We start from the raw sequence: 24,002 nt of genomic DNA, 5'->3' as shown, positions 1-24,002 counted from the left end.
TAATGACATACTAACTGTATTCAGGTGTGATGCAACAGGGTCAGGTGGAAAGTTTCAGGACACCGGCCCTCGAGGAGGAGTTCGAGACCCCTGCTGTGAGCCACGTCAGTAGTAATAGTGGGCGGGGCTAGAGCCCCGAGACCCGTTCATTGTGCCGACACGCGTGGCCGTGTTTCACCTAACTATGCCTATTTCTTCCTTTGAACACTTTGTATTTTGCAGCCCGGGAGTTCGAGGCGGGCTGTGGGCGGCGCACCCAATAAGAAGTAGACGGGGTTACTGCTGCTTTTTGCATTGGCTGAACAAAAGTCAGTTTCATGTTGCATTAGTTTTTATTGGGTGGGCAAGTCGCCAGATAGGGTGGACTGATCTCATATCTGTCCGTGGAATGAGTCAGCCTAGAACATTGTAACAGGGAAAGTTGTGTAACTCTTGGCTCTGAGCAGTGTCCAAACGCTACTTTTCCCTTTTGAAACCTTTATTTTGAAATAAAGAGACCGGAAGTGCTGCGGCGACCCTCGAATCACCGAAGAAGCTTCGATAAAACAGGAGCGAGTCGACTGGATAAGTTCGAAAAAGATCATTGTGTTCCTCAGACGGACTGTGAGGCTGTTTACAACATGGCTCCCACTAACGTCTTTCAGCCGTTCTCCTCAGAAGCGGGTAAATATGCGGAGTGTTGGCCGCGGTAACAGGTATCTGTTTGCTAAACTTGGTGCTGCAGCTACTGTACAGGGAAACACGTGTTCAGCAAGTATTCGTTTCCATTCGTATCACACATGTGTGCGGTAGAGCGTGTACTTCTGCTGCTGTACAATCAGATGTGAATCACGTGGCTCACATGTCCCCATAATGTACTTTATTATGTATAAAACCAAATGCAAATCATGTCAGTGCGTGTTTACATTAAAGGGGAAAAGTCCTGAATAATTGCAGAATGCCTCGTGCCTGTTTTTCTTTTTTCCTTTTTATTTTATACAAAGAAAAGCGTTTCAATCACAAACTGATGTAAAACAAAATCATCAGACAGCTGGAAATAAAGCACAGAAGCCCCAGACCCCACCCTAATCTGTCACCCAGTCTTTAAATAAAAAAGTACACTTTGTGTATATATACCATGTAGTGGTACTGCATAAAAACCCCAAAAATATCCAAAGAATATTTAAGTTATGCTGAATAAAAATCCACCCGTCTCACATTTATCACCTGCAGGATCACTTTTTTCTCTTTCTTTCTCCTGTTATGTATAATATGTAGTTTGTCATTCTATAACTGCATCCCACTTTCTGCTCAGGATGCAGCTGCCCACTCGAGTCAGAGCTGAGAGCAGTGCTGCAGCAAAGGATCATGGTCTTGGATGGTGGAATGGGAACTATGATCCAACAGCAAAAGCTTGAAGAAGAAGATTTCAGGGGGGAGGAGTTCAAAACACATACACTGCCGCTGAAAGGCAACAATGACATTCTCAGCATCACACAGCCGGACATCATTTACAAAATACACAAGGTTGGTTAATCCAGTCAAATGGGAATCTTTGCACTTCGCCTGCACTGTGCAGGTGTGTAATTGTATTTATGTGCAAACTTTGCTCTCCTCATCTTGGCTGCTTAAAGGAGTACCTGCTGGCTGGTGCTGATATCATAGAGACCAACACTTTCAGCAGCACGTCCATCGCCCAGGCAGACTACGGACTTGAACACATGGTATGATGTCCCTACTTGACCACAGCTTGGCTTGCATGGAACCATGTTAGAATTTATGAGTCATTTATCCTTTTTTGGAAGGGAGTCGTTTTTGTGAATGTCAGGTTTCACCTCAGTAAAATATTTGTCTTCAGTATTTTTTTTATTATATTGATCTATTTACTGTTCAGCTCAATTGTATGTGCTGTAACAAAGACATTTTAATTAATTTTAAGTATATTACTACACTGACCTTTTCCACTGAAACATGAGACATAATCATTTCAGTAATAAGTAATGACGGTTTGCTCTAAGGTGTAAACCTGTGTGTGTTGTGTAGGCTTATCGTCTCAACAAAGCATCAGCACAGCTGGCGAGGAGGGCAGCGGACGACGTCGCTAAACAATGCGGTCAGCAGTACAGCCACACATTACTGTCACCAGTGTTTGTGCAATGCTGCAGTGTCAGAGAGTTCATCAGCACCTTTGTGTTTGTTATCAGGTGATAAACGCTACGTGGCTGGGGCAGTGGGTCCCACCAATAAGACCTTGTCTGTTTCACCATGTGTGGAGAGACCAGATTTCAGGAACATCAGTAAGACTGCTCACTGGTTATTCAGCCAGCGTTCTGCTTTAGCTTTTAAACACTGTCGATGTAAACGGTAGATAAGTGAGATGTTTTGTCGCTGCATGTGTGAAGAGATGCGTGATTGGCTGATGAACTGCAGTTAATGTTGCAACTATTTGCATAATATTGTGACTCTTGGATTACATTACAATTAATGATCACAGACATATTAGCAGGATCGCGAAGAGGAATGTAAGGAATTCCAGCACCGGTGTTTTATGCTTCATTATATGTGTGATTTGTGAAGTAACTCTGGGCTGTACACTCAGATTGAATGATGTCATTGTGCAAATAAGCACCATACAGTATGTAACTGCAATGAATAAAGTGTGTGTGTTTTCTGCAGCGTTCGACGAGCTAGTAGAAGCCTATTCAGAGCAGGTACGAGGGTTATTAGACGGGGGAGTGGACATCCTTCTAGTGGAAACCATCTTTGACACTGCCAATGCAAAGGTACCCCTCATCCTGTTTACATAGTGATAATGTTAAGGTTAAAGGATTAACACTGAGTAACCCACTGATGAATACTTCATTACAGATGAAGTACTAGTACTAGAATTTCAACTTATTCCACCAGTAGAGTGCACTTTTGAACTGTATGCAAGTCTTTTTTACACTCTTTCTACTTGATCATTGTATCTGCAGGCTGCCTTGTTTGCGATCGACCTGTTATTTGAAAAGAGCTACGAACGAAAGCCAGTCTTTGTAAGTCTGGTTCTTTATTCTTCTCCACGCTGCACGACTTTTAAACACTGTTTACCTCACTTAGAATGGATCGAGGAGTGGACAAACACACATCATAAGGCTTCATTTTCAGAGTATTCTAGTTTCAGTCTCACATCCTAGAAACTTTGCTCATAGTTTCCTAAAAATGAGTGTTTCTCTAAATGTATTGCAGTTCACTACTAATTAATGGTGCGTCTTCTAAATAAGAATACTGAGGAAGTCCGGTGTTTTGCATCAGTTATTTAAAAATAAGCCAAAGTTTAATACACTGTAGACACATTTAACCAAAAAGTATCGTTATTATGTCCTACAATGTCCCCGGTGTGACGTTTCCACAGGCTGATGATTTGGGGTGTCATGTGATCTGCTGGTGTCCGTGGTGGTTGGTACACTGTGTGTCAGTGCAGCCGGGAGATCGTAGGACACTTCATCCTGTTTGCTGACAGACTTTAACCTTTCCAGCACCTGCCCACGTGTCACCACAGGCAGCATTTACTGCACATGTGTCAAAAGAAAGGCTGATAGTCCCACAACTTTTCTTAAACACTTAAATATAAGAAGGATTATAACAAGACCTAATAAATGCAGCATAAAGAACTTTCTCTGTTTTGTATGTTTGTAAAATCCTTTAATTTAAAGCTTAACAAAGATGTTTTTAGAACTGGCTGAAAAATATTGAAAGTGATTCTAAAGAAATCAGTTCAGCCTTAATAAGTTGCTATTAAAACGCTGTCGTTGCCGTCTTACCGCGCTCATACAGATCTCAGGGACCATTGTGGACCGCAGTGGACGGACTCTGTCTGGTCAGACCGGAGAAGCCTTTGTAGTGAGCGTATCGCATGCTGATCCGCTCTGGTGAGTTACTGTACATCAAACCAAACAGCTGCTCTTCTAAATGTAGAACAAACCAGTGATGTGATACAAATGGCTTCCCAGTAAGACCCTTCCTCCTTTCTTTGTGCAGTGTTGGTCTGAACTGTGCTTTGGGGGCAAAAGAGATGAGACCATTCATTGAGGCCATAGGAAAAAGCACCACAGCTTTCATTATCTGTTATCCCAATGCAGGTAAGACACTCTGTGTAAACAGCAGAGGACACACAAACCACACATGCTGAAGCCATGATGATTCTGATGACACACCACAGCTTTGTATAGCAGGTTCATCGTGTATGTAGTCCAGGCAGTTCCTGTTGCAACATCTTTCAGAGCCTCCAGGAAGATGTGATGTCATCATATCTACATGTTATCTTTCTCTGTTAGGCCTTCCCAACACATTTGGAGGGTACGATGAAACTCCACAAGTAACAGCCTCCAATTTAAAGGTTTGATTAAGATTTTTTTTGTTTGTTTTTTCCTGAGTGACATTTAGGTGTAAAGCAGTACAGGAAGGGACAGAAAACCTAGACCCTGCAGTGAAGGGTCCACTTGTCCCCTTAGACTGAGTCAGAGCAATTAGCTTTACACCGTCTGAGCAGAATGATGACGCAGAGCTGGAGGGTCCCGAGGTCCAACCCAGATGGGGTCCGTCTGTGTGGAGTTTGTTAAATATCATCTGTCTGTGCTCGCACTGGTTTCCTCTTGGAGCTCTGACTTCTCCCACCATGGGAAAAAGATGCTTGGTTAACGTTCCCTACGTCAACCTAGGACACTCTCACAAGAGAAACTCCTGATTTCCTCCTGAATCTGATATCCTGATATCCCAGGTTGATCACCTGTAGCTGGCCTCATTGACAGCACTACATTTCTCAGCTTCCATGCAGGTGCTACTGTCAGCTTAAGCTGGAGGCCTGCCAGCTGCCGTCCAGTGTGACTGAAAACAGTATTAAAAGACAAAAACCCGTCTGGGGTTGCTGAGGAGTTGTGCTGACTTTGTTTGGACTTCTGTGGAAAATCTGTCGTAACCAGTGTTACGCCCCTAGCCTAGGCGTGTAGAGGAGAGAGAGACAAATCCCCGCCCTGGTTCCCAAGCCAAACATCCAAAACCAGTTGTGAGTAAAAGGAGGTGATTTTATTGAAGGTAATGAAGCACAGCTCCAGGGTGAACCCAGGCCAAAATAATAAACCAAACCAACTAAGTCCCACCAGAAAACTAGCTAAACCCTAAGAACGAAACAGAACAAACAAATGACAATACTAACCCTCGCTGCCTAACCCGGCAAACAGGAGAAAACTGTTCCAAAGGAAAAGGCGGCTCACCCCTTCCGCTTCAGCCTAAGGGCGCCTAAGCACTAAGTTAATGCACCAGGAGCGGCTCTCACTGAGCACGCTCACACAAACACACAGCAAAAGTGTAGGCTGGAAACCAGGGTCAGGACCGCGTCGGCTGTCAAGCTGCTCGCTCCACTCTCTCTCTCTCTCTGGCGGGAGCTGTCAGAGCGGCTTTTTGAACGTGGTCACGTGTTCCACGGTCCAATCAGCTGCTCACTACTCTTTATTAGGGGAGGGACCTGCAAAGAGTCTTAAGCACAGTAAAGAGACACAGAACAAAACAGCCCACACAGTGTTCTTATGGCCACAGCCGTAACACCCAGACACCCGTTTTAACCCTGTGCTGTAACCTTCCACATAACCTGTAACTACACATTGGGTCAGCGCAGCGATCTACGAATGAATGAAGGTTAATGTGTTGGGTTAAAATGGGTTTCCGGTTAAGACGTAAGTTTCCTGCTGAAGCATAAATCAGTCATAAGACTGTGTCCTGTCTGCAGGAGTTTGCCATGGATGGACTTGTGAATATTGTGGGAGGCTGTTGTGGAACTACTCCATCACACATAAGGTCAGTATAACATTTTCATAATAAAACGTCTGCCTCAAATATAACACCCCAGTTTTCTGTTTCCCTCCTCCCATACAGAGCCATAGCTGAAGCAGTCAGACACTGTGTGCCGAGAGTTCCTGCTGCTGATATTTATCAAGACTACTTGCTGCTCTCTGGTAGTAAAACCTCTCGTTACCATGTGTAAAGCTGCAGAACGACACACACAGGGTAGAAACGGTGTTTGCACGTCAGACTTTGAAACTCGTTGCACTCTGGGAGTTAAAATTCCAAACTGAGATTGTCAGTCGGTTTATAAATTCAGGAGTTTTGATCAAAGCTGTTCTGCTTTCATTTCCATCTCCGGGTTTCTTTAGCAGGAGACAAAGTTTCAAACTTTAAAAGAAATCCTAACATTGAGTATGAACATGCCGAACCTTTGACAGAACAGAAGCAGTTGTTGTAAGCTTGCTGTGCTAAAGGGCTGCTTGTTGATTTAACTTCATGCAGGACACAACATATTCTTTTGTTTGCAGGTTTAGAACCGTTCACCGTTGGCCCACACACCAACTTTGTAAACATCGGTGAGCGATGCAATGTGGCTGGGTCACGCAAATTTGCTAAGCTGATCATGGCTGGAAACTATGAGGTAGTTTAATTTAATAATATTACCTGAATTTATTCGTGTTGTTTTTAACATTAATGCTGTTCACTTTCAGAAGTTTGATTAGGATTGTGATTGTTAGGTTTTTAATTCTCAACTGGCTTTTCTGTGTAATGTGAAGGAGGCTCTGAGCATCGCTAAGGCCCAGGTGGAGATGGGAGCTCAGGTCCTGGATATAAACATGGATGAAGGGATGCTAGACGGACCAAAAGCCATGGCTCGATTCTGTAGCTTCATTGCTTCTGAGCCAGATATTGCTCGGGTAGGACATTCAAAGACAAAACATTCATATGAGTACAGCATATATTACAGAAATAGAAGTACAGTCTGACCGGCGTAGTGTAAGCAGAGCCCCAGAGTGTGATGAGGTTATCGAACACTCCCCTGCCCCTGCATAGATGGTGAAACTGTTACCTGTTAAATATCAGCAAGCTTCAGCTTTCGCTCATTGACGAATGAGCTCAAGGTTTTCACCAAGCTGCTTTCAGTCAGTGTCTTTCTGTTAGCTGAAACAACAATATGCTTCAGTCCTGTATTACACTTCATGCTTTCCCTAATCTGTGAGATAAGCTGAGAGATAATGAGATATCTTTGTGTTCAGCAGTTTCCAAACATAAGAGTAAAGCTGTTCTGTAGTGCAGATATGAAATACTGTTGACTGTATCGCTGACACTTTGCTGTTAGCAGCAGAGCATGGAGGCAGCGAGCAGCAAAGCTGCTACTGAATAGTGTAGTAAAGACGTGATTGTCTGTTGTCAGCGATACCTGATCAGTGCATCAGTGGACATGATGATGTACACACTGCAGGCTGTTTTTGTTTCCCTTCAGCTCTTCTTCCCTTCCTCAGGTTCCTCTCTGTATCGACTCCTCTAACTTCTCAGTGATTGAGGCTGGGCTGAAATGCTGCCAGGGGAAGTGCATCGTGAACAGCATCAGTCTGAAGGAGGGCGAACAGGAGTTTCTGCTCCGAGCTGCCACTGTGAAGCGTTACGGAGCTGCTGTGGTGGTCATGGCTTTTGATGAGGAGGGGCAGGTTTGCACATGCCTTCGCTCATGTGGACACACAGACAGACACACATGAACTTGCTGATAAGCGTGCTGTCCTCTGCAGGCCACAGATACGGAGCGCAAAGTGGAGATTTGCACTCGTGCCTACAAGCTGTTGGTCAACAAAGTGGGATTCGACCCAAACAACATCATCTTTGACCCCAACATCCTGACCATTGGTACAGGCATGGAGGAACACAACGAGTATGCAATCAGCTTCATCGCGGCCACTAAACTTATTAAGGTAGAGACTCAACACAACTTCATCTCATCCCTCAAAGTTTCCATCTGTGCTTTAGCAGCCACATTACTTACAAACCTCATCCTTTATCTTCCTGTAGTTTGGTGTTTCTAACTAACCTAGGGTGCATCATATAACTAGTAGATTTCAGGGCTAAAAAATGCCTTAAGGTCATTCAAGTATAAGGACAACAGCATTAATTCTCATTAAGTGATATTTACTGTACAGGCTCGAAACTGTGCTTAAACTAGTCTAATCAGCTGTTTGAAGTTTTATTCAATAGTCCATCAGTTCTGTAGATCCACATTAATCACAACACAAACCTTTGATTCTGGTTGGTGTAACCGTGATGTGTTTTTGCATCGGCGTTGATGTTTAGGAAACATTGCCAAGAGCCAGGGTGAGCGGAGGTCTGTCCAACCTGTCCTTCTCTTTCCGAGGAATGGAGGTGATCAGAGAAGCTATGCACGGGGTGTTTCTGTACCGTGCTATCAAGGTAAACATGAAGATGAGCGGTTGTAGTGCGGGCCTTCATTTTTGTGTTTTGTTATTATTAGATGTAGTGAGCGTAAACATTTAAAGAAAGAAAAAGAGTGAAACTGCATGTGAAGATTCAGAACGCTCTCACAAAGACTTGCAGTGTACTTGTTGGAACTCTGTAACAACAAATGATCTTTAGTTCAATGAAATTTGCCTCCAAATGTAACGAGCTACACATTTCTTATTAGAAATAAGAAGTTTGTCTGCGTTAGCTTTATGTTGCTATCCGCTGTGCCGCGACAGAATGGTATGGATATGGGAATAGTGAATGCAGGGAACCTGCCCGTTTATGACGACATCGACAAGGAACTGCTGACACTGTGTGAGAACCTCATCTGGAACAGAGATGGCGATGCTACGGAGAAACTGCTGGCCTATGCACAGGTACACACACGCACGTCACGCAGCACCAAGCTGTTGTTGCTTTGCTTGACAGATGTTTGTTAACAGAACAACACCAAAGGAGGGAAGCAGATCATTCGGACAGACGAGTGGAGGGAAGGAAGTGTAGAGGAGCGGCTGGAGTACGCTCTGATAAAGGTAAGGTAATCGGATGTTTCTGTTATACAATAAAATACGGTTTTAGTTGTGAGAGAATTGTCAGAGCGGTCCAGTAGGTAGAGCTGTGTGCCTAGGATGAAAGAGAACAGCCCTTTTATTGTAATTGTACATGTACAACAAAATTATAGAGCTCCACACCAGCTGTGCAGGAATAAAATATAAATAGTAATAAATAACAAACAGGAGAAATGTATAGAAAACATTGTATACAAAAAGTCACAGATTGGAAAACAAAGTGCTTGAGTTGTGGGACCTGTTGTTAGCCCTGGAATTAGTAGCAGCGGCTTTCAAGGCTTGATCAACCTCCTCTGCTCCAGAACAACTGTTGTCATCCCTGAAAAAGACCAAGAAAGCCTCATTTCTGCTGTTCAATACTGAAGAAATGTAAACTTTAAAATGATGCCAGAGACTCTCAGCTGTGTCTCTAATCAAACCTCTGTAACTTTGCTCTGCTTCTCTTCAGCAGCATCAGGTTATGTTCATATGCTGATTCATGGTTTTTTTTAGCTACTGCAGAATATTTTAAAGCAGTTATAAAAAACCAGGCCAGGAAAATCTGCTTCATGTTTTTCTGTTTTATCCTCAGTCACTTTGACACAAAGGCCTCTGCTGTGACGCTCACACCTCTGATGACGTCTCACAGTGTCAGCTTTCTTTTTATAGATAGAAAAATATGGATATGTACTGTTAAATGATGAGATGTATAATTTTTCTGACTGTCTGAGGCAAAATTTCCCTGATTCAAGTCGAATCGATTGTAGAAATCCGTGGCGATACCCAGCCCTAATTCAAACACCTTGTGAAGAGTATGTAGAAGCATTGTCAGTCTCTGTCGGATCCTCGTGAGGTGAATGGTTAATTGTTTTTCAATAGTCGTGACAAGTTGCATAATTATGACCCAAAGAACTGACCTCACACCCATTTGTTCACCAGTAGTGCTGGTTTCAGTCATTATCCAAATGTACCCTTGGGGTTGGAGAAAGCAGCAGTCGGCTGAGACTGAAGACGTCGTGATATGTTTGGTAACTTTTGGAACCTCCCATTAATTTAGAGATTAAGGGCACGCTGTGGGGTGTGGTGGAAATGTTTTGGGGGGGTTTTGGTGGTCGGGTGGGACGACGCGAGGCTTTACATTTTTTTGACACTTTATGAACTTGTGGAGTTGGGTTAAGTTTCATTTACATCTAAGTTGTAAGAAATGATTGGGTTGATTTTTGGGTTTTATTTTGCCATGAAGTAAACACCATTTATTTTTCAAAGAATCAAGTCGGAAGTGCGTTCTGAAACAAACCACCCTTTGCCGCCCCCGCCCTTTTTTTGGAGTATTTTTTGTTTTGGAACTTGAAAGGCCGTGGCAGATAGTTTTAGACGTATCTGTTCTAATGATCACATTCTAATTTATTTTGCTCTAAGGAGGGAGAGTGAAAATGTCTGGATTTTATCTTTAATAGTTTGGGAAGTATTCATGTTCAAACATTGCCTCAAATTCCACATATGAAATTTATATATATTGATTTTGTTTTGAAAATGTTCCTAACACCAGATGTTATTAATGGTCCGTCTTGTATTGATGCTGTTAGGGAATAGAGAAGTATGTGGTGGAGGATGTTGAAGAGTGTCGGGCTCAGGTTCACCGCTACACTCGACCCCTTCGTATCATTGAGGGACCCCTGATGAACGGCATGAAGGCGGTGGGAGACTTGTTTGGAGCTGGAAAGATGTTCCTGCCACAGGTACGATGATGACTTTGAGTGCATGTGGTCTGGCAGCTGATTATGGTCAAATTTCATGGTGAACACTGTTTCTGTGGCACAGTGTGGGAACAACTTTAGCTTTGCTTTGTCTCAAATAAAATGACCAGTTTTAGTTTTAGTCAAATATCCTGACAGATCCCCAAATTTATTTCAGTAAATCCGATAAAACTGTCTAAAGAAGTAATTATGGCTAATAAAGAAACTCAGTTCATCACCAAATCCCCTTTTCCTTTGAATGAGAATAGAATAGAATAAAATAGAATAGAATAGGCCTTTATTGTCATTGTGCATGTACAGTGAAATTGTGGGTGCTCCACACGAACTGTGCAGGGATGAAATATGAATATTTTCTTTTAGTGTTTGTTAACAGTCCAAATGTCCCAGAGGAAGAAGCTGTTTGTGAGTCCTGACTGACCTGAGGTGCCATCCAGAGGGCAGCGGGTGGGTGGGCTTCTAGGGGTCACCTGTAATGACCCTGGTTTTCCTCAGACAGAAGGATCCGGGGATGCCTTACAAGGACTGCAGAGGGCAGCCAATGATTTTTTTGGACGGTGTTACTTCCTGTTCCCAGTTGTGGCCCTTGCTTACCAGACAGCTGGGCAGTAGGAGAGCACGCTCTCCACTGAGGGCTGCAAGAACTTCTGATCCAAGTTATTCTTCCTCAGGACACGGAGGAAATGCAGCAGTGGTGTTGTGGGTCTAGGTGAGGTCGACGGAGATGTAGGTGCCCAGAAACCTGAAGGTGGAGACAGATTCCACCCGTTCTCCATTTATGATGAGACGGCAGTGGAGCTGTCTGTGTCTCCTGAAGTCCATGACGAGTTCGTTTATTTGAAGGACGCTCAGTTTCAGGTTGCTTTCTGAGCATCGGCGGGACAAATTCACTGCCTCTGTCCTGTACACTCTCATCTCCATCAGAGATTAGCCCACCCACAGTGGTGTCATCGGCATATTTGACAATAACGTTGGGTGGGTGGATTAGAGTACAGTCATTTTGCTTAGTAGGCCTGCTTGATATTATTGTGCATGGTCCAGTGTCCTGTTAGCATCGTGGGAGATGTAAGCAGTGGTAACGATGGCTGCAATGAAAGGGCCTGCACTGAAGGGCCATCGCCTCTAACTCCGGTGAGTCGATAATCCTCCTGTTACAGCAGCAGTCCTGGAGTACATAAGCACAGAGCCCACTTCCTTTACTGGAGTTTTTGTTGTGCTGTTGGTGTTGTAGGGGCCAGCTGCACTGAGGCACTGGGGATTTGTGGATGGAGACAGGATTCAGTTACACTCCGTAGACGACGCACTCCCAGACAGTTGCAGTAACTTATTAAACCAGAGATTAAAATTTAAACTAAAAATGAAACCAGAAGGTCTTCATTTCAATCAAATAGTTATTATTAAATAATTATTACATAAGCAGTTTAAGAAAAGTGTCGTTATCCAAACCTTTTGGGCTTTTTACACTGATTCTATTGACCTTGTGTGTGGCTTCCACACTTAACAGGATTGGGAACTTCGTTGTAGTAAATGCAGTTTACTTGTGTCTTCGAAAGACTTCAGTTTATCTCAGTGAACCTTTGTATGAACCTTTCCGCAGGAGGTTTTTATCCTTCACCAAAACACATTAATCGTTTGACTGTTTCTTCCTATATGTGCAAAGATGTCTGAGTCAGCAGTCATGTGTCTGCAGGTCATCAAGTCGGCTCGTGTTATGAAAAAGGCGGTTAGTTATTTGATTCCTTTCATGGAGAAGGAGAGGCAGGAGATCATGGCTGCATCTGGATCCTGTGATGAGACGGTCAGTGCATTTAGAGGAGACTTCAGAGCACTTCTTATTTTTGACTGTTTTCTTTTCCAAAAGCTTTGTGTGTGCAGAATCTGTACAGCACTTTCACAGCTTACATGAATATGAGTTCCACAATAATAAGATAAAGCAAGCAAATACTGGAATAACTGATAAATGATAATAACTCCTCAAAATGTAATGTTTCTACAAATGTTTTCAAAAGCTGGAGGGAATAAGCCATGTCACTCAGAGTGGTCAGGTTTGCCGTGGGCCTCCCCTCATTGTTTTCTCTTTGTCTGCAGGATCCCTACCAAGGCACCATAGTTCTGGCTACAGTGAAGGGGGATGTCCACGATATTGGCAAAAACATTGTAGGCGTAGTGCTGGGTTGCAACAACTTCAGGTAACAGTAGTTTGCTGCTGAGCGTCTTGCCTTTCCCACTAAACACATTTACATTGTAATCTGTGTACTTGCAGCACTTAAGTGGCTGCAGCTGACTGAACTTGTACTTGCTTTAACCAGTCGATTGGATTTGAAATTATGCATCAAGACTATAATAAAGTGTCATTTTTCAGCCTTGAGGGGATTAACATTAATATTCCACTAACTGGGTGATCCCTCTGTTTACAGACTGCAGTCCTCTGAGGCTACATGTTAAGCTCAGTGGTACTGTCAGCAGTGCACTCAATAGGTCAAGTGATTTAACTCACCTCACATTGCCTTTTGATCCTCCACAGGGACTAGTGTTGCATTGTGGGAGAGAAGTAGAAAGCATCCAAATTTCACTGCTCTTTAACAGCTGTAGTTCAGTGCGTGTGTGCTGCTGCACTTACATGCTGAGCGACATGAACAATCCTTCACTGTGAATCGCTAACTGAACAACTGAATATTTATTTTCATTTCATTTATTTTTGCACTCTTAAATAAGAATTTCTGCAGTTGTGTAATAATTTTTACATTCTCAGAGAATATTAGGAAAATAAAATAGTTCCCATAAAGACAAAATAAGACATGGACTGTGTATGCTGGAGTACCATGTAAAGGTGGTGGTGGGTTTCCACTGGTACTAATGACCATCTTTGTCTTAAATTCTAATTGATGACTGCTAGCCCGGACCAACTGGTTAATCCATAACTACAGACATCACGATAAACATCTCCACTAAGCTGTCCTGGGTTCTTTCATAGTTTCTTATCCTTCATCCATCGTCAGTACTGCATTCAATACAATTCAATTCAATTCAATTTTATTTATATAGCGCCAAATCACAACAAAAGTCGCCTCAAGGCGCTTCACAGGTACAGAGAAAAACCCAACAATCATATGACCCCCTATGAGCAAGCACTTTGGCGACAGTGGGAAGGAAAAACTCCCTTTTAACAGGAAGAAACCTCCAGCAGAACCAGGCTCAGGGAGGGGCGGGGCCATCTGCTGTGATTGGTTGGGGTGAGAGAAGGAAGACAGGATAAAGACATGCTGTGGAAGAGAGACAGAGGTTAATAACAGATATGATTCAATGCAGAGAGGTCTGTTAATACATAGTGAGTGAGAAAGGTGACTGGAAAGGAAAAACCCAATGCATCATGGGAATCCTCCGGCAGCCTACGTCTATTGCAGCATAACTAAGGGAGGATTCAGGGTCACCTGGTCCAGCCCTAACTATATGCTTTAGCAAAAAGGAAAGTTTGAAGCCTAATCTTGAAAGTAGAGATAGTGTCTGTCTCCTGAATCCAAACTGGAAGCTGGTTCCACAGAAGAGGGGCCTGAAAACTGAAGGCTCTGCCTCCCATTCTACTTTTAAATACTCTAGGAACAACAATGCATATGCATTATATTCACATGCTTCCTGTATGCAGCTGAAACAGACCAAACTGATTCTCCTGCTGCTTCTGCTGTTCTCGTGCAGAGTGATCGACCTGGGTGTAATGGTTCCATGTGATCAGATCCTCAGAGAGGCCGTTACACAGAAAGCAGGTAACTGTAAAGATCAGACTGACAGAAACGTTATGGAAAGTTTCATTTCACAGAGGTTTATTTAATAATGTTAAAATGTTCATCCAAGCGGCCTTCATTCGTTACTGGACGTTGCTGGCATTTAAGCAGTAGCTGGATATCTTTAGCCTAGTTTTTGCCTTTTAGGCAGAATGAAAGTTACTCAGCCTGTGTGGTGGAGCTGCTCGTGGGTATACCATGATGTGTCAAGGGGAAGTTTACAGGATTTATTCTGACTTGTGTGATATATTCAATTCAATTCAATTTTATTTATATAGCGCCAAATCACAACAAAAGTCGCCTCAAGGCGCTTCATAGATACAGAGAACCCAACAATCATATGACCCCCTATGAGCAAGCACTTTGGCGACAGTGGGAAGGAAAAACTCCCGTTTAACAGGAAAACCTCCGGCAGAACCAGGCTCAGGGAGGGGCGGGGCCATCTGCTGCGACCGGTTGGGTGAGAGAAGGAAGACAGGATAAAGACATGCTGTGGAAGAGAGACAGAGGTTAATAACAGATGATTCAATGCAGAGGTCTGTAACACTAGTGAGTGAGAAAGGTGACTGGAAAGGAAAAACTCAATGCATCATGGGAATCCCCCGGCAGCCTACGTCTTTGCAGCATAACTAAGGGAGGATTCAGGGTCACCTGGTCCAGCCCTAACTATATGCTTTAGCAAAAAGGAAAGTTTTAAGCCTAATCTTAAAAGTAGAGATAGTGTCTGTCTCCCAAATCCAAACTGGAAGCTGGTTCCACAGAAGAGGGGCCTGAAAACTGAAGGCTCTGCCTCCCATTCTACTTTTAAATACTCTAGGAACAACAAGTAGGCCTGCAGAGCGAGAGTGAAGCGCTCTAATATATAACTGTTGTTCCCTAAATTTGGAAGCCAGTTGAGTGTTTCCATGGTAAGTATCAGTAAGAAATACAGAGTCTGAGAGTCCCGAAGCAATTTAATTGTTCTATAAGCATTAATATATAATGCTCCTGTCAGATTATTGTCCTAATGATAGAGCAGTGACGAGTCTGTAATCTTGCATGATGATGGGATATTTTGTTGCTTTTGTGTACTAACTTATTAAAAAGCAGGACAACTTCTAATCATGATATGACTGTAAACAATAGCAGCCTTGGGTAGTGAAAGGTTAGAAAATAACTGGTTGATCCTGTTAATCATTAGTGTGTGAGCACAGCTGTGCATGGAGTCTTTTGTTGTTATTTAGACTTTTCTCTCTAGCAGCTGGTTCAGTTTACATGGTTTTCACAGGTTTTCATTTTCTTTCTATGCATAGATGAAGAAAATAATATATACATTTAAAGAATTTCCTGAGTTGATTGCATCCTAAAGCTGAACACTTGTGTGTGTTGTCATTTTAGCCTGCATTTTTCAATAAGACCCTTTTAAGCAAAAGCTCAAAGTATTGTTGCAGGATTAAGACTTATTAGTTTGTAACAGCATTTGTGTACTTGCTTTGGTACCTCAGATGTCATTGGTCTGTCTGGTCTTATCACCCCTTCTCTGGATGAGATGATCTATGTGGCCAAAGAGATGGAGAGACTGGGAATGACCACACCACTGCTGATTGGAGGAGCCACCACATCAAAGTATTGCATACCTACAATCACAAAGCTCCAATTCTGAACTAGATACAATGAACTTTTCTACCAAATTTAAACCAAATCTGGTAGAAAAGTTCAAGTCAAAGGTTACGTGTAGGAGATGCACTAACAGTCGCCCACATATTTTATCTCGGGGCGAATTTAGAGTCCCCAATGAAAACGGAAGGAAGAATTTGCAAAAGCCTTGCAGGCCTGACAGAAAGTATTCACCGGGCTTCAGTTGTTCCACACTTTGTCCTGTTACAGCCTGATTTTTTTTTACGTTTGTGTTCAATTTATTTTGATCATGTGAACAATATACAGACTTTCATTTAGGGGGAAAAAAGAAAGAAAATTTGATTAAATTAATTTTTAACAATTCTGTGGACAATATCCCATAATGAGAATTATAGTTGCCAGCGTATGCCCACAAACCAAGCCATGAAGTCCAAGGAATTGTAAGGAATTGTCTATAGACCTCCAAGACAGAGTTGGATCAAGATACAGAAGCATTTCTGCAGCATTGAAGAGTTCAGTGAGCTCAGTGGACGCCGTCATCTGTAAATGGGAGACGTTTGGAGCCATCGGGGCTCTTCTTAGAGCTGACCTGACCAATCTGAGCAATCGGGGTCACTCTGGAAAAATCCAGCATTACTTTGTGGAGAAGTTAAAGGTACAGCACATCAAAGAAACCATGAGAAAGTTCTCTGAACTGATGAAAGAACGGTTGAGCTCTTTGGCTTCGTGTCTGGAGGAAACCAGGCACTGCTCTTCACCTGGCCAGTAGCATCCCTACAGCGAAGCATGGTGGTGGTAGCATTATGCTGTGGGGATGTTTTTTGGCAGCAGGAACTAGTCAGGGTCAAGAGGAAGATATCCTTCATGATAACCTGCTCCAGAGAGCTCTGGACCTGGGACTGGGGTGAAGGCTCCAACAGGACAATGACCCTCACACTCAGCCAAGGGGACGTAAAAAATGAATCTACTTTGGAAGAAATGACAAAGTGGAACACGTGAAGCACGTTGCACAGAATCACTGTAGGCTTTGCAGTGAGTAATATACTATAATTTCCTAAAGTAGCCCAGCTCCATTCTCAAGTATATAGATAATTTAGTTCAAATGTAACTTCAGAGTTGTCACAACATTGGAAACTGTCCACAGAGGCCGAAACAGTTTTTTTCTTTTGTTTTTCGATCCAGACAGAAAACAGCTTTTTTTGTTGTATCCACTGGGATCGACTCACTGATGCAGTTCATCTTCTACCCACTCGAGGCTGACTCCAAAAGTGAGGCAGCCTCGAGTGGCTATAAGAGCATCAGGGTCACCATAAATGTTTGTATAGACAATCCTTCTGTAAGCAGAAGTGCAGCAGTCGAATAATAACCTGTACTTTGTGTTGGGTAGGGTACACACAGCAGTGAAGATTGCCCCTCGCTACAGCTGCCCTGTTATCCATGTTCTGGATGCTTCCAGGAGTGTGGTGGTGGTAAGAACATCTGCCTGCCTTGACTCCAACTTTTCCATGATCAAGAACGATGGATGGCAAAAAAACAACATTAAAATTGTGAACATTTCTATACACATTTGACTTGAAATGACAGTACTAGCCTCAAATGGTCCATGTTATAGCTAATACTGCTTTGAGGGGAGAAGTTCAACTTTTTGCACCAATCAAGCAAAATCTTCCAAATTGTTTAAAAACCCTGTGTGGTTCAGTTTTAAACCGTACAGGATGTAAATCTGTTTTTCCAGCACACAGGCTTTGTGTGGTTACACATTGTTTAAGGAGTACAAAATGTGGTGTTGACTTCACGTTTTCCCCGGGCTGTCTCAGTGTTCACAGCTGCTGGATGAAACAGCAAAGGAAGAGTACTTCGAGGAGCTGAAAGAGGAGTATGAGGAGATCAGACAAGAGCACTATGATTCCCTGAAGGTAAAAGCAGCCAGTAGAGAAAAAGAAACCAAACATGGAACATTTCCTGTGACCAAACGGTGGTTTCTCCACTCTTTACCATTGTACAGCAGAGCTGCTGTTAATGAAATCACATACTTGACTGTTCGTGGCACATGTGAATAAATATGTAGATGACACTGAGTTATACTTGTGACATAATCAACTGTCTCCCTGTGTGTTCAGGATCGCTGTTACCTGTCTCTGTCCCAGGCGAGAGAGAAGGCATTAAAGATAGACTGGCACTCGCTGCCCCAGCCAGGCAAGTCAAGCAATGACCAGTAGTAGTTGTTACCTAATGTGTCATTTTAATTAGGTGCAACAACAACAACAATTATTATTAATGTGTCAGATTTTAATAAGGTGCTAAAATGTTTGCATTTGATGAAGTTTGAAATGTTGCATTTAGGGCTGCAGCTGTCGAAAAATCTAAATAATTCCATCGATTAATCGAGTAATCGTTGAGAAATACTTTTGTCTTATTAGTGAGCAATAATAAATGTACAAAAGGGAAAAATGCGGGTGTTTCAGAGTTTCTTCTGGACTGCACTGCAGGTTACTGCAGATTGTGTAAAATAAAGAGCAGTGGATGGAGCAGCTACAGAGTTCGTTGATCAGGTGCTTCGATGAAGGACGCCTGCTAGTCTTTAATGATAATCACAGGAACAGCGCTGCTGTTTAGGACACCTCGGTAACGGCTCCGCCTCTTTGCTCTTCGTGGCGTGTGAACAGACTCTGACCTTTTATTCATGCACTGCTCCTAAATACGTTTGTATTGCAGATTGTTTTTAGTAGCAGATGTGGGTGAAACGGTCACATTTACACTGTTTAAAACTTCTGCGCACTGCAGAGCCTCGAAGCAAAGACTTTGTGTTGAGAATTGTTTTTAAATGATCTAATTATTTGAATTACTCTATGAATGGTTGCAGCCCTCGTTGTCCTTGGTTTCAGGTGCTGAAACAAGCACATACAGAACTGTGAGCAGACTTCTCTGTGTTTCAGTTTGTCCTCAGTTCCTGGGCACTCGTGTGTTTGACTTGTACGATCTGAACAGCCTGCTGGACTTCATCGACTGGAAGCCGTTCTTTGATGTGTGGCAGCTGAGAGGAAAATACCCCAACAGGGGATACCCGAAGATCTTCAATGACAAGACCGTTGGTACAAGCTCAGTCAGGGTTATTTAGAAATATATAAATATATACTGCACCTGTACTGTAGGAAATGGTTAAAATTCAATTATAAATGGATACAAGTGGAGTACAGGAGAGGAAAAAAGTCAAATTTTACTGATTAATGAATCAGACCATACAAACTAAGCCATAAATAAGTCTTGAACCGCCCTGTTATTTGATTACATTTTGCTTCCCACTGTTCTTAAGGCTTTCTGAAGGTCTTTCAGGGGTTTTCTTCGTACAGCGGCTGCCCCTTTCCACTCGTTTTGGGCCCAGTTCTTGTACCTGATTTGTAACTTGGCCGCTGTGCTACCAGCAGCCTCTTGTAAAAACACATGGCAAAGATAACACAGCTTGACAGGCAGGAAATAGTGTTCTTACAGCAACAGGGCCATTTCCAAAGAGCTATTAACTAAAAACTTGGGATGTCTGGGCGCGTGCGGCGCTTCCTCAAAAATGTAAGGAAACTGGACAAGTGGAAAGAAAAACATCGACAGCAAATGACCAGTATCAGAAAATGATGTCCTTGAGAAATCCAGTAAAAACCTGTCACAGAAGCCTCATCACAAACGGTCTCATGTCTTGAAAACTAGAATAAAAGTATGAAGCTTCAAGAAGAGCAAACAGTGGATGAACTGCAAGTCTTAAAGGAAGAATTCAGGGAAAGCCACTGAACTCGTGATCTTTGGGTACTGCAGGTTCAGAAGCTCGCAAACTCTTTGATGATGCCCAGCAGCTGATCCACCAGATGATTGATGACTGCAGACTGAAGGGGCGGGGCCTGGTGGGATTCTGGCGCGCCCAGAGTAACGGCGACGACATCAGGGTGTACAAAGATGACGTTGCAGTGGACGGGGACACAGAACCCATCGCCACGTTCCACGGCTTACGGCAGCAGGTGAGGGATTGTGATTTATCCTGCTGCGACAGACACCTTTAACATCTTGTCCTTCATAATCCTAAGTATTGTAATATGTTCATTTTTAAACACATAACCGTCTCCTTTCTGTCAGCGTTCTTTCAACAGTGTTGTGTGTTTGTGCTGCAGGTGGAGAAGGATGGCTCCTCCTCCGAGCCGTACCTGTGTGTGTCTGACTTTGTGGCCCCTGTAGACAGCGGTGTGGCAGACTACATTGGATTGTTTGCTGTGGGTGTGTTTGGAGCTGAAGAACTGAGTCAGCAGTTTCAAGCTCAGGGAGACGACTATAATAGCATCATGGTCAAAGCTCTGGCCGATCGACTAGCTGAGGTACTGTTTCCTGTAAAACATTAAAAACTTCCTTCCTCCTTGGTAATTATACCGCAGTACAAGCGCCAATGTTGGCATGGTAACTCTAGGGTTACTTGCAAGTAACAGCTGGTTACCATTTAAAAATCCTTTCTTCTTTTTGTTTCAAATTCATGGCTTGCAATTTTAAGTCATAGCCATTAGCTGCATGGGGTGCAGGCGTTTCATGTTAGAGGTGCTTGGTTTCAGCTCTCAGCCATTGCACTGACTACTAGCGCTCATCTACATTATACTGCTCTGATCTCAGCTGGGATTGTTAAAGTCTGATGAACAATGGAGTATGAGAGTCTACAGTTTCGTTTAGGGAAGGGAACTTCTGTATATGTTTTTCAAGCTGACACCCTACTTTTTAATCTGTGCTTGCGGGCATATAGTCCTTTGATGTCTCCAGTATCCAGAGGCAGCTGGATACAATATGGGAACAGTGTGTCCAGGTTATAAACACCCATTTAGAGGCATTGTTTCCATTCACTCGTTTCTTCTTTGTCCATCTGTCCACCATGAAGGCATTTGCTGAAGAGCTCCATGCTCGTGTGCGTAAGGAGCTGTGGGGCTACAGCACAGATGAGGCTCTGCATACCTTGGATCTCCACAGAGTTCGGTACAAAGGAATCAGACCGGCAGCTGGCTACCCCAGCCAGCCCGACCACACAGAGAAGACTATGATGTGGAGCCTGGCTAATATCCAGGAGAAGACTGGTGAGAACACCAAAACCACATCATATCTGACTCCCTGAAACGGATCCATTGTTGCTTAAGTACAAACGTTATGCTGAACAGATGAGTGGGTTGGATTAGCTTAGACAGACGTCTTTAACTTCCATAAGTATTTTTGAAGACAAAGTATTGCAGTAAATAATCGGAATTACTGGTTTGTGAAGGTCAAGTGAAATTCTGCAGCAGCTGCGTGATGCTGTGATGTCAGCATGAACCGGAACCTTTGAGGAGTGTGGAACAGTCTGGATGAACCTCAGATATTCATTTTATTCAGTACAAATTTCAAATGAAATCTTCCAGTTTTCTGCCTGTGTGCAAATGTTCATAGCCTATGAAAATAATCAGATATGCATAAATATCTTTCTGTATTCACATTTGTATCATGAACATTTGATCAAATCACATTACTGCATATAATCCACAATCAGGGGTTTAGTTTCACAGCCTCCAAACTCCAGCTGCAGTTTTTATAACTAAACCAGGACATGGATTCAGGTGACTCTCTACACCTATTTATCACGATGACAGTATGTTGACATTGTGCATTCATGTGCTTCAAATCACCTTTTAGAGGAAAAGTCACACTCATGCAAAAAGCATACAGGTGAGAGTGCTTTTATATACCTGTGTGCTTGAGATCGGGTGTTGCATCTGCACAGGGTGCCAAACAGAACAGAGCACGGGTAGGCTGAGCAGGTAATGATCTCCTCAGATGTAGTGCACGCAACGGCTTAAAAACCACCCCGTAAATGTCAGTTGAGAGGCTAACCACGCTATTAACGAAACACCGCCAGGTGTAGTTTTTTATGCAACACACTGATCTGCTGTCTGTCTCATGGACATTTTATTTACTATATTTTTTCCATGTGTGCGTAGGGTTGTGTGGGTGTTTGTTTTCTTTTTGTGTTTACTTGTGCATTTGTGTGTGATTGTAGGCATTGGTCTGACAGAGTCCCTGGCCATGACACCTGCCGCCTCTGTGTCGGGACTTTACTTCTCCAACCCTCAGGCTTCATACTTTGCTGTTGGAAAGATCACCAAGGAGCAGGTATCCATTGATAATGTGCCTCACTGTACATCAGTGTTGAACATGTTTACTACAAGAATGTGTCAACTATAGTTTCATTTAACAGACTGTTTTTAATCTAATATCTGCAGGTCATGATTTCTTAAGGTCTTAAACCTGAAAAAGAGAGATGTCCAGTTCCTGTGCTGCTTTCTGTTTTGTCCATGTCCTGGTCTCTCTATGCGCTCCATTTCTGCCTGAATCTTTCTGCTCATACACCGGCCAAACTTAGTTGATATGCTGCGGGTCTCTTCCCAAACAAGAGCTAAACTTGTGGCCTCTGTGCACATCTCATCTGTAGGTGGAGGACTATGCCAGCAGGAAAGAGATGAATGTGGAGGAGGTGGAGAGATGGCTCGCTCCCATCCTGGGTTATGACAATGAAGTGTAAGCTGCAACAGAGGATCCAGTTTACAGTCCAACCATTCCACTTTGGCTCCCATGAGTTGTTGCTGTAACTGCTGTCACTCCCTCTCACTGACATCCCTGTACAAAGACAGGGCCTCAGACTTTTCTATTACGATAAACACTACAGGAAAACATTTCATGCCAGTTGTTGACAGTTCATCCGTCTGTCGGGTACTGGACAGATGCACATAGTGGTATTTTCTTTAAAAAAAAATTTAAAAAGCAAAGTGCTTAATTAAAACTACTGTTGCTGCTCTTGCTGCACATTCAATGGCCGATTTCCAAATGTGCAATTAAAGGTTAATACTTGTTGGAGAAGACCATTTACACATGCCCTCAAACAAAGATCACTTAGAAGAAGTGAAGCACAGAAGAGATCGAATCAAACCAATGATAATCACGAGGGCTCGTTAATACCAACTGATTTTACTTTAGCTTTTTATTTGTAAAGAGAAGATTTGTAGACAAACACAGAATGTGTTCATGTCAAGTTTTAATTTCACGTTGGTCATTTTATTTCTAAAACTTTAGCAGCATCTTATATGGAAACTGAAATGTGCTGGTATAATAGATAACACACTAGTGATGACAGCATGTTGTTCAAGTTTAAAAACAACATATACATAAAACATTTCAAACTCGTGTGTCCACAACTGTTCTTCGTCTGCACATTTAGGGAAAGAAGACGGATTATGTCAGGTTATAATGCTGTTTCTGTCAAATAATTTTGGTGCTAGTTGCTTTAGTCAGACTGTTGTAATATTTCAGCACAAGGGTTGGTGATCACTACTGTTTACATTGTGATTTCTGTGTAGTTTGTTTTCTAAACATTTTATCAAAGTAAATGTAGTTTATGGATCAGTTATAGATACTTTGCAGACTAAAGGAGAAATGTGACAGCATTGTTGTTAAGAACATTTTCTGACATAAACCATGAAAAAAGGTTTCTGGATATTTTTTCAGTGTCATTATGATGGCAGCCAGTGTTGATCTTAAACCGCTCGGGGTGCAGTCATGTTCAGATGTCAAATCAGGAGATTCGACAGTTGAAAGATTTGCTGGTTAAGTGCTCTTTACAAATCTTAATGCTGCAGTGTCTGTTCAACGTTTTATGGAACTTTGATACCTTCTCAGTCCCCTTTATTTTTACATAGAAGACTGTGGATTTCTGATAATTAAAAATAAACCAGTCTTAAGCTTAAAGTTGGCTCTGTCTTTTTTCTGAGTTTAACTTTCAGATTCATCTTTTTGTAGAAGCAAAAAGTCCATCTGTGAAAACAGAAGCTGTCTTTGACATGGACGATGCCCATAACACAAACCTGAAAGTTGGGATAAGAAGAGAGGTGAGATGATTGGTCGGAACCAGAATGACTTCATGCCAAGGACTACTACAGATGGCATCTTTAGCTGGTCCTTGTCAGGGGCTGTAG

At 42.7% G+C, this 24,002-nt stretch overlaps 1 protein-coding gene across 3 annotated transcripts; it reads left to right on the top strand.

Annotated features, from left to right (window-relative positions):
• The first annotated feature begins 220 nt into the window (after window positions 1-220).
• On the top strand, window positions 221-23,775 carry mtr (5-methyltetrahydrofolate-homocysteine methyltransferase). Of its 3 annotated transcripts, XM_040038594.1 has the most exons (33): window positions 221-663; window positions 1,295-1,506; window positions 1,614-1,703; window positions 2,023-2,092; window positions 2,184-2,276; window positions 2,656-2,762; window positions 2,955-3,014; window positions 3,796-3,890; window positions 4,000-4,100; window positions 4,296-4,357; window positions 5,744-5,811; window positions 5,890-5,969; window positions 6,327-6,439; window positions 6,576-6,716; window positions 7,302-7,487; window positions 7,566-7,745; window positions 8,122-8,238; window positions 8,526-8,666; window positions 8,733-8,822; window positions 10,424-10,576; window positions 12,282-12,389; window positions 12,680-12,780; window positions 14,285-14,352; window positions 15,855-15,975; window positions 17,375-17,456; window positions 17,805-17,903; window positions 18,108-18,183; window positions 18,924-19,079; window positions 19,792-19,991; window positions 20,142-20,342; window positions 20,888-21,080; window positions 22,034-22,146; window positions 22,466-23,775. In XM_040038594.1, exons 1-33 carry the CDS (start codon window positions 621-623, stop codon window positions 22,553-22,555), a joined length of 3,810 nt encoding a protein of 1,269 aa, XP_039894528.1. In that variant the 5' UTR covers window positions 221-620; the 3' UTR covers window positions 22,556-23,775. The 3 variants fall into 3 exon arrangements, with proteins under 3 accessions (XP_039894528.1, XP_039894529.1, XP_039894530.1); XM_040038595.1 differs by lacking the exon at window positions 2,184-2,276 and having other exon boundaries at window positions 228-663; XM_040038596.1 differs by lacking the exons at window positions 221-663; window positions 1,295-1,506; window positions 1,614-1,703; ... (6 more) ...; window positions 4,296-4,357; window positions 5,890-5,969 and having other exon boundaries at window positions 5,793-5,811.
• Window positions 23,776-24,002: the final 227 nt, after the last annotated feature.

This window comes from Simochromis diagramma, unplaced genomic scaffold, assembly GCF_900408965.1.
Source record: "Simochromis diagramma unplaced genomic scaffold, fSimDia1.1 OVJJ01000617.1, whole genome shotgun sequence".
NCBI lineage: Eukaryota > Metazoa > Chordata > Actinopteri > Cichliformes > Cichlidae > Simochromis > Simochromis diagramma.
The sequence above is the reverse complement of the archived record's forward strand: the minus strand, read 5'-3'. Positions and strand labels throughout refer to the sequence as shown.

Bases quoted from the DNA above. Each gene is read 5' to 3' on its own strand.
- mtr (XM_040038594.1), top strand. From the start codon at position 621: ATGGCTCCCACTAACGTCTTTCAGCCGTTCTCCTCAGAAGCGG. The intron at 10,577-12,281 runs GTACGATGATGA...ATGTGTCTGCAG, and splicing joins GAAAGATGTTCCTGCCACAG to GTCATCAAGTCGGCTCGTGT. The intron at 17,904-18,107 runs GTAAAAGCAGCC...CTGTGTGTTCAG, and splicing joins AGCACTATGATTCCCTGAAG to GATCGCTGTTACCTGTCTCT.